The sequence below is a fragment of the Mastomys coucha genome, unplaced genomic scaffold (genome assembly GCF_008632895.1).
Source record: "Mastomys coucha isolate ucsf_1 unplaced genomic scaffold, UCSF_Mcou_1 pScaffold13, whole genome shotgun sequence".
In the NCBI taxonomy this organism is placed as follows: Eukaryota; Metazoa; Chordata; class Mammalia; order Rodentia; family Muridae; genus Mastomys; species Mastomys coucha.
In genome coordinates this window covers 31,631,572-31,646,586 of record NW_022196895.1, presented here as the reverse complement: position 1 = coordinate 31,646,586, position 15,015 = coordinate 31,631,572, and the positions used below count along the sequence as shown (strand labels likewise).

Sequence of the window (15,015 nt, the reverse complement as noted above, 5' to 3'; positions counted from 1 at the left end):
TAAAGATTTATTTATTATTATACTAAGTACACTGTAGCTGTCTTCAGACGCACCAGAAGAGGGCATCAGCTTTCCTTATGGGTGGTTGTGAGCCACCATATGGTTGCTGGGATTTGAACTTAGGACCTTTGGAAGAGCAGTCAGTGCTCTTACCCTCTGAGCCATCTCATTAGCCCGAATAGGGACTCTTTATGTATGAGAAATCTGGTCTAAAAAAGCATCTAGCCCAGCTTGCTAATACTGCCTCAACATGAGCCTTCCTCCAGTGCAGCCTCGTCCTTCTCTCATCATTTCCTCTTTGGTCTTTTGTTTTTATTTTCCTCTCTCCTTGCTTCGGTGCAGGAAATTGAACTCAAGAGCCTCACACTTGCTAGGCAGGTGTTCTAGTAATGAGCTACACCATCAGCCTTCAACTCCTCAGCATTTATTTATTTGTTTGTTTATACATTCATTCATTCATTCATTCATTCATTTAACTGAGATGGGGGTCTCATTTAACTGATATGGGGGTCTCAGGTAGCCCAGACTGTCCCTAAACTTGGTAAGATGACCTTGGACTTCCCATACTCTTACCTCTGCCTTCCCAGTGCTGCGATTAGTAGCATGTGCCTCTGTCAGTTTAGTTTGAGTTTTGTCTTTAAGGTCTATTTTCTGTGTGTGACTGTCCTGCTTGCATATATATATATATGTGCACCATGTGTGTGCCTAGAGTCTGTGGAGATGAGAAGAAGGTGCCAGATCCCCAGGAACTAGAGTTAACACACTTACGAACTACCATAGTGTACTGGGAATCAATTCAGGGTCCCCTGGAAGAGCAGTCAGTGCTCTTAACTGCTGAGCCATCTCTCCAGCCTCTAGTGCCTGATTCCTGACTCCTCCTCTAGAGAAATTAAACACATGTCTGGCATAGTCAAAGACCTCACCTCCCACCAGAGGCCCTGTATAGCCCAAGGCTGGGCATCAGTTTGCCCTTGATAGGTCTGGTTTAACTGAGATGGCCAAACTTGGTATTTTGAAGCCCAGAGCTCTTAGGGACATCTTGTTCATTCCACAGTACACGGACCCATGAGCCAGGCTGTTTTAGGACTTAGTTAACAGTGATGAAGGCACTTGTCCCTGTCCCTGTGGACCTTATGTCCTAGTTGTAGAAAAGGCCAATGACTGATGAATAAAACACTTTAGACATCGGCACAAGGGGAAAGGGGGACAGGGGACAGAAATAGGAAGTACTGAGAGGGCTGCAATTTCTAGACCAAGGGTCTAACCATGGAAGTATAAAGACCTGAGGGCCAGCCAGGGCTATGGCAGGAGACTCTGCTTCTCTCCAAGGATTTTTGCCCATCCTCACCTGGGTGAGGTTCATAATACAGTGGTAAAGTTACAGACAAAATCATTGTCTCTACTCAGGAGGCCCCAAAAATTTGCTGATGTGGCATGGTCCCGTGGTGAACAGGAAAGCCTAGCTCCTCAGGAAGCTGGGGTAACAGGACCAAAAGTTTAAGGCCTGTCAGTATTACAGAGTGAGTTTAATAAAGCTAGCCTGGCCAACTTAATGAGCCTCTGCTTCAAAACCAAGTAGAAAGTGGAGATGGGTGTGGTGGTGCAGTTGGGAGGAGGCTGAGGCAGGGGAATCGCTTACAATTGAGGCCAGCCTGGTCTACATGGCAAGTTCCAGAACAGCCAGAGCTATTATAATAGAGACCCTGTCTCAAAAAGAAAGAAAGGGAGGGAGGGATGGAGGGAGGGAGGAAAGAAAGAGAAAGGAAGGAAGAAAGAAGAGAGGGCCGGGTGTGGGTTGGGTGGTGGCATGGTAGCACACCTGTAATCCTAGCACTGGAGAGGCAGAGACAAGAGTTCTCTCTGAGTTCAAGGCCAGCGTGGTCTACATAGTGAGTTCTAGGACCTCACTATGCCCCAGGGAGGGCTATGTAGAAAGATCTTGCACACACACCCCCACCTAAAATTGAGGATGGAGCTCAGTGGTGGAGCTTTTACCTATCACGTGTGAGGCCTTGGGTTCAGTCTCCAATACAGAAAAAGAAACTCATTCATACTAAGGTATAGGCTGTTCCAGAAGAACTCCTGGGCAGGGAGAGGAAAGTTTGAAGAGCCACACAAAGGAAGACCTCAACTCCGAAGCCTGAGAGTGGGAACCACCCCTCCTCCCTGCCTCTCTCCCCCACAGAAATTGAATCCCACATTATAAAGCAAGAAGATATACTTAATGGCAAAGAAAATGAGATTAAAGAGTTGCAGCAAGTTATCAGCCAGCAGAAACAGAATTTCAGGTGAGGGGCTGGGCCAGGCTGGGGGTTGTTGATGGAAGTGGGGAGTCTGACTTCTGGCCCTACTCGGGGCTGTCCAGCCTACGACCAGCTGGCTCCATTGCAGGAATCACGTGTCTGACTTCCGGATCCAGAAGCAGCAGGAGACCTACATGGCCCAGGTGCTGGACCAGAAGCATAAGAAAGCCTCAGGAACACGTCGGGCCCGTAGCCGTCAGTGTTCCAGGGAGAAATAAACTGCTGGTTATCATCATCTTATTCTCTAGCTGTAATGCCCAATCTCTACTCTACCTTCTTCGTCCTGGGGAGACTGGCTCTTCCCTTCCATCCCTATGGGTCCCTCACCCCTCCAAGAACAGTTGCTCTGTCTGCCTCCTATAGCAAATCAAAGCACCTCCTGGGAGTCAGGTCTGGGGACCACCACTGCAGGGGCTTCTGAGCTTAGGAGGGAACACTGCTCATGCCCTCAACCCCTGCTGCTGTCCATGTTTGGGATGGGGTAGAGCCAGTGGGAGGGAGTGGGAAGTGGGTCTTTGTGGGTTGTGCTGGAACTGTGGCTCAGAAGGCTGCTTGCTTTGGATGATTAGGTTTTTTTCTAATAGTAAGCAGCCCCCGTTAGCCCAATCACACCCTACCTGGACTCGAATAAAATGCGATTCTCTGGGGTTAGGGTTAGGGCAGAATGGAGTGTGGGAGTGTGTTTCTCTACTTGTGCTTAAGCATGTGTGTGTGTGTGTGTGTGTGTGCGCGCGCGCGTGTACTCATGTTAGCCCTGACCAGAGAATCCAAAGACTGAACTCCCAAGACCACAGTGAAGCTGAGAAACCAGAAGCCATAAGGTGATGAGAATATGTGTATACTATCACATCTGCACCTTCTCACCCTGCTGAACAAAAACCTTCCAACAAGGAAAGTGAGAAAACGCTTTAAAGCAGGGGAACGGAGAGAGGGCAGCCTGCTCAGGTTGCTCAGGCAGATCTGAGAGGATGAAAGGTCAACTCTGTTCAGAAGCCATCCCGGAGTGTGTCCCCAGGTCATCGTGGGGAGCACAAGATCCACAAGACTCAGATTGGTTAAGTCCAGCCTGTGCTGTGTGACACTGAGGCTGGGTACAAGGGGGGTGGCGGGGGCGGTGCATCAGGGCCAGCTGGGGACTGAGTCACAGCAGGACAGTCCCTCAAGCCAGAAGTTAAGGACAGCCCTGTCCTATTGTCTGTCATAAGACAAAGACAGCTGGTGACTGCTGCTCTTTGGGGATTGGAATAAGGAAGGGCCATGTGGGCCTAGGACTTTAGAGGGAACCCTACAAAGATTGGTTTGTCTCCCAGGTTTGTTCCAGAACAAACCTAAGCTAAAGCTACTTGTGAAAGCTAGCTAGGGATGATCCTCCAATACTTTCTTCCTAATGGGCCTAAAAGTCTGTCTGAGCCAGTGCCTACCTGAGGAGAGCTCCTCAGATAGCCCTTAACCCTCTCAAAGGTGGTGTAGGGGGTAAGGGGGGAGTCAAAGATGCATAAGGAAGGCACGGATGAGAGTTTCTTTGTGATGTAAAGAGTTGGGGACCGAGGATATGGAATTTCAAGATCTCACATCCCGAACCTCACCTCTGGGTAAGCCTCTTGCAAGGGCAGAGTGTTCTGGAATTGGGCCTAGCTGCTGCCTCCTTTCTAAAGGGAGGCCTGCCTTCCTCTCACACGCCTGTCTCCTGGAGTCTGGATACCCCCCCCCCACGCCGCACCTGTGTTGGAGAAAGTTCGGCATGGGGGGCTTCACCCCGTAGGGCCCACAGCTTAGGTCTCTCTGCTGCCAGCCGGCCAACGCCACCTCAGGCGTTGACGCTGGCGCTTTAAGACGCTTTGACCCCCAGCGGCACCCAGGCGGGGCGGGGACAGCGCAGGAGCCACCAGCGGAGGCACTGCGGCTAGCAGGAGGTTAGTGCTAGGTGTCCTGCCCACCATGCTGACCGCGCTCGCCCCGTTAGCCTTTCCTGGACTCTCCAGGCGGCTGCCTGCCCCTGCGGGGCGCCAGGACTCGTCCGGTTCGTCCGGCTCCTACCACACAGCTCCGGGTTCTCCGGAGCCCCCGGACGTGGGGCCGGACACAGAAGGCCGGGGGACTTGGCTCCGGGTGGCTCCTGGGCGGGGGGCGGGCACGCAGCCTGTGCTGTCCGTCAGCGCCCAGAATAGCCGCCAGCAGCGTTGCTCCGGCTCGGGTTTCCCGCGAGGCCCGGGCTCCGGCCCGCCGCCGCCCCGGCCCCAGCTGCGCATGCTGCCGTCGGGGGAGATGGAAGTCATCTTCGGCGCGGGGCTTCCGTTCAGCCGCTCGGACGCGGAGGATCTGGAGGAGCCACAGCTCATGGCGCCCACCTTCAGCGGTCCCCCGCCGACCCGGCCGGAGTCTCCTGCCTCCATCCCCGACGGGGGCGCTCGCTGGGCCACCTACCTGGAGCTGCGGCCCCGCGAGCCGCCGAGTCCGGCCGTCTCAGGGCAGTACGAGTGCGTGGAGGTGGCCCTGGAGGAGCGCAGCGCGCCCCTTAGACCCCGCACGGTGCCGAAGCGTCAGATCGAGCTGCGCCCGCGGCCCCGGAGTCCCCAGCAGGACAGTCGCGCGCCGCGTCCCCGCCTGCTCCTGCGCACCGGCTCCCTGGACGAGTCTCTGAGCCGCTTGCAGGCCGCCGCGGGCATCGTGCAGACGGCGCTGGCCCGAAAACTGGCCTCCGCGCTCCCGGCCCCCAGCGACGCCACTTTTAAGTCAAACGGCGAGCCAGAATCCACGACGAACTCTCCTCGGGAGACGGCGGCCAGCACGCGTGGGCTCCCGGAAGAGGTCAAGTCCCGGCCGCCCCGCGCGCACGATCATCCTGCCTCCGCCAGAGCCCCGCGGCCTTGGCCCAGTCTCCGAGAGCGAGCGATTCGGCGGGACAAGCCGGCGCCCGGGGTCGAGCCCCTGGGTCCGGTTAGTTCCAGCATCTTTCTGCAGTCAGAGGAGAAAATTCATCAGGCTCACAAACAGGAATCCAAGACCCAGTTTCCCCGGGAGACTCCCGATCGAACGGTGCCGAGGGCACGGAGTCCTCCTTTCCATTCTAGGGGTTCCCGGGCGGTTCCCAGTAGGGCTGCGAGGCCGAGGAGCCCCTCTCCTCCGCAGCAGGCTCCAAACGGGGCCGTGCGGGGTCCTCGCTGCTCATCTCCCCAGAACCTCCCACAGCCTCCTAAGATGGTTTGGAGAACGAGTAGCCCGGCCTTCCCAGGCACATCCTCTGCGTGGGAACCTCGGAATGCCTCCATCGAGGACGCCGTCAGCAAAAAGACCCCTTCCCCTCCACCTCTCCCCCAGTGGACTCAGGCTGTCGCTAGATTTGGGAACGCATGTCCTGAAGCTCCTCTTGTGTGGAAGGCTCCTAATTCCAGAGGCGGAGATGCAGTAGGGCTGAGTAGGGACCCGTCGCTGCCAGCCCTGCTCCCACGGGAGTCACCTCATCCTCTTGGAACACGTAGCCCATCGCCCGGAGAGACCTGGCCAGGTCCTGTCGCTCAGGATGCATCGACGGCCTGGCGTCAGGGAGCTACGAACGGTCTAACTCAGGAGCTGGAGCCTCCCACACCACCAGCACCCGCGACTCCAGAGCTCACGGAGGCGCCGCCGTGTCTGCTCTCACTGGAAAACACGGACGTCGCTCTCAGAGGCGGTCGGCGGTCCCCAGACGCGGACACACCGGAACAGCCCCGACGTCATCTCACAAGCGCTCTGGACGACGATGTGTGCCCAGAAGCCTTGGGCTCGGGAGAAGCGGCTCCCGGACGCCCGCGCGTGACCATTCCGCGGCCCCGAGACGTGCGCAAGATGGTTAAGACGACTTACGCGCCCAGCTTTCCCGCGGGGAACCCAGGCTCCGGGCTCCCCGCGCCTCCTGCGGACACCCGCGGGGAGGACGGCGACGCATCCAACACGCACAAGCTCCCGGCACTTGAGTCGCCCGCCCCGGCTCATTACACTTCCATTTTTCTCAAGGACTTTCTGCCTGTGGTACCTCACCCCTACGACTCACTAGAGCCTTCACTCCACGCAGCCCCTAAGGATGCCCCCGCGTCCGGCGGGGTCCCGAGGCGGAGGGCAGAGAACAGCACCGCGAAGCCTTTCGCTCGCAGTGAGATCCGCTTGCCCGGCGCCCTAGCCTTCGGCCAGCGGCGGGAGAAAAACACGAGTGTCCAAAGACGCGATCCTGGAGGAGAAAACCCGGATGCTGAGGCCCAGCGCCTGGTCCGGGACCGCGAGGGTCGGAGCAGCCCTTTAGGAGGCGCTCGCACCTCGACCCAGTGTTCCTCTTTAGAGTCGACAGGGACCCGACCACCTCGCCCGGGCTCCCCGCAGGCGTGTCCAAACTCGAGCCTCAGGGCAGCACCCGAATTGGAGACACCGCTTGCGGCTCCAGCAACCGCGGTGCAGGCGCCCCTCCCTCCCGATCCTCCGGCGACGGCGGCCAGGGCCGCTGCACCCTTCCCGCGAGCTGCCTCTGCGCCTCCCACCGACCGGCTCCCTCCTGCATCCTCCCTGGGGCCGCGGAGGCCTCCGGGAGCCGCGCCCGCGGGGAAGGTCCTCGTAGACCCGGAGAGCGGCCGGTACTACTTGGTGGAGGCGCCGAGGCAGCCTCGGCTGCGGCTACTCTTCGATCCCGAAAGCGGGCAGTACGTGGAAGTACTGCTGCCACCCTCGCCCTCTCCCTCCCGGCAGCCACGCCAGTCTTATGCCCCGCTGGCCCTAGGGCCCGGCCTCTACCCGCCAGCCTATGGGCCTATCTCTGGTCCATCCCTGTCGCCGCTGTCCCCCAACCTGCCGACTCTTGGTAGTCTCCAGCTACCTTGGGCTCCTGAGGCTGGACCCCTGGAGGGGATGTACTACATGCCCTTGAGCGGGACCCCTAGCCCAGCACCACCAATGCTCTTCTGTGCTCCACCCTCCAGTTCTGGTCCCATCCAGTCTAGCAAGGGTTCCGTGTTTCCTTTGTGAAGCCTGAACCCTTATCCCCAAGAAATTGGGTTCCTTAGAAGGCTTTGGGAGTTCCGAATCCCAGTTTCTATAACCTTTTTCTCCCATCAATTCTTTGGCCAGTTCCAGCCAGTCACCAGACCAGAAGTGACCTTAAGAGAATGTATCTGCTACCTGGGCTGGGCTGATAGTGCGGGAGCATCTTTAGCAAATGACTGGCTGCCTACTTCCCACCCTCCCCGCCCCTCCCCGGCCCGCAACAAAAATATGTGTCCCTTCCCCAAACCTTCCCAGGGTGCGGTGTGTTTTGTGTATGTGTTTATGTAGGCAAGCAAGTCTGTCAAAGTGAGAAGCCAGTTTAGGAGGTGTTGGGGTTTCCCAGAATAGCAGGTGTGGGAGCAGCAGGTCCGGGTTGCCTTGGTGAACTCTGTCTCCCTAACACTGGGCCCAGTTGAGTGGAGCCCGACAGTGGGTGCTGCTGAGATGGAAGGGACGGGTGACAGCCATCAAATCTGGCCGTGCGCTTTGTCCTGGGAGGCTATGGGGGGAACCCAGTGTGGCCCCAGGGCAGCTTGGGCAGCGAATGAGAGCTATGAGGATAGTGGCTGGAGATGAAGTATGGATGTCGTATAAGGAGATGTGGAGGGTCAGCCTTGATTGGAGAGGAGACAACTGGGTGAAATGGTCCAGGGTTGCTGTAGTCCCTGTAAAGACAGCCAAAGGGACAAGCAACTCCTCCATAGAAAGGCCGGCAGGAGGGTCTAGGAGATGAGGAAGTGGGGGGTGGGGGAAGGGGGAGATTACTTCTCTTTGAGTTTTCTGTGGCTAGGGGTGACTAGGGACAAGTGAATTAAAGAGTCTCAAGTGATCAGCAAACGTTCCTCTTGTTTGCCCATTTCTGGAGTTGAGAGGGCAGGGAGAGTAAGAATCTAGAAAAAACAAGTTACTTTAGTTTTGGGAATTGTCATTTAACCAAAATGGAGGAGCTTCATAAAATGGTGTGACAGCTGGCCAGTGCTTTGATCCCAGCACTCGGGCGGCAGAGATAGGTGGGTCTCTGTGAGTTCAAGGCCATCCTACAAATCGAGTTCCAGGACAGTCAGGGCTACACAGAGAAATCCTGTCTCAAAAACCACAGACAACAAACAAAGATGTGACTACTACTAACAGCCCACAGCAGGGAACCTAGCTCCTCCCTCAAGCCCCAGTGCCTGTCTTCTGTAGATCCTGGGAGTTGAGCTAACTTTCCTTGAAACCATTCCCCACCTGGATAGACAGTAAGTAAATTGAATCACGAAGATGACAATGGAGAGGAAAGTTAGGCTGTTATCACACGGGGTGAGTTAGAGCAGGAAAGAGGAAGGGTGTTCCCATGTGGAGTAGGCCTAGGGACCCTGACCCTTTAGCTAGTTCCATTCTCCATGTTCCTCCAGGAGCAGAGGCAACAGAGCCCACACAGGGACTTGCCCTTCCAGCTGCTCACAGTATAGGGAAGACCCTCAACCTGTGCTTCAGCTGCTCTGAGCCTGGGGTAAACTGAGGGCCAGAGAACAATCTCTGTGAGGTGGGAGGTGATCTCTGTGTCCTTTTGAGTCTTACTGGAGAGGTGTTTGACAGGAGGTGTCTGGGAAAGATAGTTTCCACTAGAAGCAATGCCAGGCTGGCATTTGATAGCTTTCTGGTCCCAAGTCTGTGAAGCTAAGATCCCTTGGAGCTTCTGTCAACCTTGCCCTAGATTGGAAATCGGCTAAAATGCACCATCAAAATAACCTCAACATCTCTACCAGAGACACTGGTCCCAGTGACATGGAGGGACCAGGGCCACCCCTAGAATGTATCATCTCGCCCTGGTGTGCAATAAATGGCTGACCATGGAGAGCCATGGTGGCCGAAATGACAACCAAGTGTATGGTCCTTATTTCCTGCTGCCACCTTTTAAAAACAAAACAAAAAATCACTTTTGCCTGGCATGATGGTATACACCTTTAATCCCAGGACTTGAAAGGGTGAGGCAGGTGGATCTCTTTGAGTTCAAGGACAGCTATCTCAAAAGCCAAATAAGTAACACCTGAAATATTTATTTTTATTCCATATGAATGTTTACCTGCATGTATGTATATGCGCCTGGTGTATGCTTGAGTCCCATGAAGGCCATCGAATCACCAAGATGACAATAGAGAGGAAAGTTAGGCTGTTAGGGGTGTGAAAAGGGCATTGAGTCCTCGCCCTGCCACTGGAGTTACAGATGGTTGTGAACCGTTGTGTGAGTGATGGGAACTGAACTCAGGTCCTTAGCAAAACAAGCAGTTGTTCTTAACCACTGAGCACTCTTTAGCTTGCTGCCCCTTGAACACCCCCCACAAAGCCCTCATGTCTGGCTCTGGCCTAGGTAAGGGGCACCCTAGAATTGGAGGAAAAGACCATGTATGTTCTCATACACTGTAGTCTCCCGGACTCCGTAACTCTGCTTCTTTTCTTCTCTCTTCTTTTCTTTTGAAAGAATTATTTATTTTATGTATATGAGTACACTGCAGCTGTCTTCAGACACACCAGAAGAGGGCATCGGGTCCCATGACGGATGGTTGTGAGCCACCGTGTGGTTGCTGGGAATTGAATTCAGGACCTCTGGAAAGAGCAGTGTTCCTAACCACTGAGCCACCTCTCCAGCCCAGTAACTCTGTGTCACTACAGTTAGAGAGGGCCCCTAAGTGAGCAGCCCGAGCCGTGGCCACATTCCTCCTGGAGGCTGTGTGTGACCCGTGGACATTGGGGACCACTGTCAACATGGCTTCTCCAGCTGGAGGATCTGTCTCTTCTCTCTGAGCTTTCACAGCCCCTGTAGTAGAATAAAGACGCCTGCAACCAGCCACCTGGCCCCACAGGATGTTCTGTAGGGTTCCTACCACTTGCTCAGGTCACAATATGTGCTCTCCATCAGCCACCAAGTGTCCTTGGCCAACCTCAGCCTCTCTCCTTCCATCTTCACCTTCTATGTGTGTAAAATGGAGCTGAGTCATCAGGAGCCAGCCCACCCCTGCATGCGTGGCATCTCCAGGGCCTCTGGGAAGGGAAGAGGGTCAGTGAGGTGTCAGTTCCCTATTGGCCTAAACCACAGATAATTCGAATGCACATCTGCGCCCCAACCTCAGCCTGTGCTCCAAGAAGTAAGTTCAGAGGCCATGAGACTGCCTCTGCCACTGTTGCTACTGTTCGGGTGCAGGACTGTCCTGGGGAGTTTTGGGGATAGGATTTCCTTGTCAGCTACAGCCCCCACACTGGATGATGAAGAGAAGTACTCATCTCATATGCCGACTCACCTGCGCTGCGATGCCTGCCGGGCTGTGGCCTACCAAGTAAGTTCTGTGGTCCCGCAGCAGTCCTTGCTCAGGCCACGCCATCTATCTTAGACCTCACCACTGAGCCTTCAATCCCCAGCTCTCAGCCCCAATCAGCAATCTTTCCAGGATATTGCCAGCTCCCTTCTTTTGAATTGCCATGCCTCCGTACTCTTTTGCCTGGTCACCGAAGAGCAGACAGTCTGAGGTGGCCCCATCTTATCTTGTCACCCCAGGGAATCATTTCTCCTCTTATAATTCTCCCTGTCTGTATCCTTTTTCGTCTGGACACCCTCCCTAAGGTACCTTTACTTTACACATGTATCTATGTGAACCCACCATGCTTGAGGTGAACAACTTCAAGGAGGTTGAGCTCGTTCTCCTCAAGCATGCCTGTATGACCCTTTCTGTATGTATGCAGGGTGAGTACATGCGTTTTTAAAGACTGGTTAACTTATTTGTTTACTATTATTATTATCATTATCATTATTATTGGCTTTCCTTGTTCTCGTGGTTTAAAAATAGTATGTGCTACTGGGCAGGTGGGCCCTGAAGGAAGGGCCAGGTCTTCTGCTCATCATTTTCTCCCCCAGCCCCAGGCCTGCCTGAGTTGGCCCAGCCCAGCTGTGGGGCCTAGGGCAGGGCCCTGGAGCTTGCCCTGCAGGTGCTTCCGCTCACTCAACAGCTCCCCTGCCACCTCATTCTCCCCAGAGACTTGGGTATCTGTCCTACTCTCCTTCCCCCAATTGACCAGCAGTCCCCAAGTCCAGGCTCTCAGCACCTCCTCATTTCAGATGGGGCAACATCTGGCGAAAGCAGAAGCTAAATCTCACAGTCCAGACTCCGGTGGATTGCAGGAGCTGAGTGAATCCACATACACAGATGTCCTGGACCGGACCTGCTCTCAGAACTGGCAGTCGTGAGTTGCTGATCCAGTCCCTGCCACCTTCCATAAGGGGAAGGGCTGGTGGGTACAGGTCCCCATCCTCCCATTGATGCCTCATGCTCATTTCATGAAGGCTTTGGCCTGAGGGAGGAGGTTGGCTGGGTTGCTGTTGGGAACATCTGGGAGAGCAGATGGCCACAGAAAAATCACTGTGAGATCTTGAGCCTCGGACTTAACCCTGTCTGAGCTCAGCAAATGCCTAGTATACTTAGCCTAAAATAGGAGCAAGTCACTCCCTGGGCTGGTCCGAACTGATCCTACATTCCCTTGCTTCCCATTACCATCAGCTATGGAATCCAAGAAGTGAACCAGATGAAGCGTCTCATGGGCCCAGGACTTAGCAAGGGGCCAGAGCCGAGCATCAGCGTGATGATTACTGGGGGTCCCTGGCCCAATAGGTAATAGCATGTGGGGAAGGAACCCCTGGAGCCCTGCTTTGTTCCTTGCCTTCCTCAAGGGCAGGTTAGAGCTCAAGGTGCCTATTGCTCCCTAGGCTTTCTATGACATGTTTCCACTACCTGGGAGAGTTTGGAGAGGACCAGATCTACGAAGCCTACCAACAAGGCCATGAGACTCTGGAGGCGCTGCTCTGTGGGGGCACCCGTGGGCCCTGCTCACAGGACAGCCCGACCCAGAGAGAAGAGCTTTAGTCTAAGCTGCGACACTTCTGGATCTTCTCTAATTTTTATTATTATTATTATTAATGGCTGTTTAGAGACAGGCTCTCATCATGTAGCCCAGGCTGGCCTTGAACTTGTCCTCCTGCTCAGCCTCGGAAGAGCTGCAGTTAACTCATGAGCCTTTGTGCTTGACCCTCCTATTTTTTTTTTTTTTTTCAGCAGTGGTGGTGAGGAGGGGGCAGGGATGCCTGACTCTAGCTGTCAATCTTCTCCCTCCACCCCTCCCTGGGCTACTGGGTCTGAGGCTGCCTTTCTACTTTCAAATAAAGCTCACTGACCCTGAATCTTCTAGGTGAAGGCATTTGGGGACGGGGGTGGGGGGGCAGAAAAAATGATGTTTCTGTTGAAGTCCTTCCCATGGGGACCAAATACACATCACTCCACCTACCTAGAAGAGAGTTGGCATGGTTGGAAATGTGAGAAAGTTAGGAAAGGATCCAGTTATATGCTCAGGGCCAAACAGTGCAGGGGTTTAGATCGATCAGTTAGGGATAGTGCAGACAGCCACTTGTAGCAGCCACCTAGGCACGGGCTGCTTGTTCACTGTATCCATTTGGACAATAGAGGCTTAGTGTAAGTAACGAATAAAAATGAGGACATGGCCGCTCCTAGGTATGGTTGAGGAGACAGATTGTATTGTAGATATGAAGGAGAACAAAAGCCAGAGGAGTCTAGAAGAGTCCAGACTGAACCGGGCCATGGGAGGAGGTGGGGGTGGTGGGGAGTGGTGAGAGAGGGGACCAGGAGAGGAGCTGAGGACCAAAGAAAGCATGGCTGAAGTGGCAGATTTGGGTAGGAATGAGGAGTTGGGGAGAGGTTAGGGTAGCAGGCAGGCTGAGAAGTGCTGAGAGGAGCCACAGGCACTTGGTGAGCCTCGACCTGGCAAATACCAGACCAAGAAAAGGCTAGGGTGGGAGGGGCTTCAGACTTTGATGGTCAGAGTAGCTTTGGCTACTGGATTGGGGCTTCTCAAGCAAGCCTGAAAGAACTGCTCTGGGCCAGGTGGTGGTGGCACACGCCTTTAATCCCAGCACTTGGGAAGCAGAGACAGCCTGGTCTACAGAGTGAGTTCCAGGACAGCCAGGGTTACACAGAGAAACCCTGTCTCGAAAAAACAAAAACAAAAAACAAAACAAAACAAAACAAAACAAGAACTGCTCTGGATCCCCAGTACCTGGCAGCGTGGATTAGTTCATTAAAGAATTGTTAGGGTCTGAAAATCCAAAACAACCCCAGCAGACACAAGAGTCCACACAATGCAAGATCTTTATTTGAATGAAGCAGCAAAAACTGACCAGCCAGGAAAACAGCCTCACAGACTCGGGGGCTGACAACATCTTTGAACGTTCATCTTGGTAGCTATTTAAGCAGGTGACAAAAATTTACTGTATTCAGGATGAAAGTGATCGATCAGGGTCATAGAACAGACTTCAGAGCTGAACCGTGAGAGCCAGGATTTTCAAGCTCCAAACCCACAAATATCTGTGCCAAGTCATAGTCACAGCTTTCTGCCAATCAGAACCGTCTGTTCTTTCATGGTTAGGAACAATTGTTATGTTTTGGCAATAAAAGGTGGAAGAAGAGGAGGAGAAGGAGGAAGTTGGCCTAGTTACCAGGAAAGCTCCCCTAGAGCCTAGGAACTTGAACTTATTTTCAATTTATGATCACAAAATGGAGTCTGAAAACAAAATGGCAGTACTTAGGATAAATCTCATGGCAGCTTCCTCTTGGATTAATTTGACCAAGATCAAGTGTGAGATCTTCACTTCTTTCCCTGTTCCTTCCAAATGTCCATAGTCTGGTTTCTGGCCTGCTTGTAAGCTTTCTGCTGTGTTTGTGCTTAAACTGTGCTTGTCCCTAACAAAGGGCTTGACTCTGTTTATGTTTGTTTTGAGACAGGGTCTCACTATGTAACCCTGGTTGCGCTGGAACTCTGTGTAGCCTGGCCTGGAATTCACAGAGATGACTGCCTCCGCCTCCCCGGTGTTGGGTTTGAAGGCATGCGCCTAAACTGAGCCAGGAATGAGGAGTTTTTTTGTTTTTTGTTTTGTTTTTTTTATTGTTTTGTTTTGTTTTTTGTTGTTGTTGTTTTTTTTTTGGGACAGGGTTTCTCTGTGTAGCCTTGGCTGTCCTGGAACTCACTCTGTAGACCAGGCTGGCCTCGAACTCAGAAATCCGCCTGCCTCTGCCTCCCAAGCGCTGGGATTAGAGGCGTGCGCCACCACCGCCCAGCGCTCTTTTTTTTTTTTAAGATGTTATTTATTTTATATACATGGGTACACTATAAGTGTCTTCAGCCACACACCACAAGAGGGCATCAGATCCCATTACAGATGGTTGTGAGCCACCATGTGTTTGCTGGGAATTGAACTCAGGCCCTCTGGAAGAGCAGTGGTTAAGAGCTCTTAACCACTAAACCATCACTTTAGCCCGAGGAGTTCTTTATAAAAATCTTTAACAGAGTTTTCCAAGGGGAAAGGCCACTTGCTGCTTCACTACCTCTAACTGATGCAGACTAGCGTATAGCTGTGCTTCCGTTGCAATGTTTAGAGGAGATATTTGTTTTGAGGTTTCTTCTAGCCTGTTGTCTGTTTTCAGTGAAAATGTGCCACTGTGAATACATGCATACATATAATATTATTTTGGGTCAGGGCACTGAAGAGCACATAATTTACAATTAACGCTATGTATTGGGTTAGCTTGTAAAAGCTGCATGGGGCTGGAGAGATGGCTCAGCGGTTAAGAGCACTGACGGCTCTTCCAGAGGTCCTGAGTTCAAATCC

The 15,015-nt window shown here is 53.5% G+C and overlaps 3 protein-coding genes across 3 annotated transcripts in view; all 3 read left to right on the top strand.

The window, feature by feature from the left end:
* The window catches only part of Spata24 (spermatogenesis associated 24), an 8,748-nt gene extending 6,210 nt beyond the window's left edge, over window positions 1-2,538 (top strand). Inside the window, exons 5-6 of the mRNA XM_031365364.1 lie at window positions 2,186-2,288; window positions 2,392-2,538. Of these exons, the coding sequence (XP_031221224.1) occupies window positions 2,186-2,288; window positions 2,392-2,521 (233 nt within the window). The 3' untranslated portion in view covers window positions 2,522-2,538. The remainder of the gene's footprint in view (window positions 1-2,185; window positions 2,289-2,391) is intronic.
* A 1,703-nt stretch (window positions 2,539-4,241) lies between these two features.
* Window positions 4,242-9,171, top strand: Prob1 (proline rich basic protein 1). Its single transcript, XM_031365363.1, has one exon. The coding sequence runs from the start codon at window positions 4,242-4,244 to the stop codon at window positions 7,290-7,292; it is 3,051 nt and encodes a 1,016-aa protein (XP_031221223.1). The 3' UTR covers window positions 7,293-9,171.
* A 1,199-nt stretch (window positions 9,172-10,370) lies between these two features.
* Window positions 10,371-12,498, top strand: Mzb1 (marginal zone B and B1 cell specific protein). Its single transcript, XM_031366282.1, has 4 exons — window positions 10,371-10,624; window positions 11,401-11,525; window positions 11,840-11,950; window positions 12,046-12,498. The coding sequence occupies exons 1-4, from the start codon at window positions 10,451-10,453 to the stop codon at window positions 12,200-12,202; spliced, it is 567 nt and encodes a 188-aa protein (XP_031222142.1). The 5' UTR covers window positions 10,371-10,450; the 3' UTR covers window positions 12,203-12,498.
* Window positions 12,499-15,015: the final 2,517 nt, after the last annotated feature.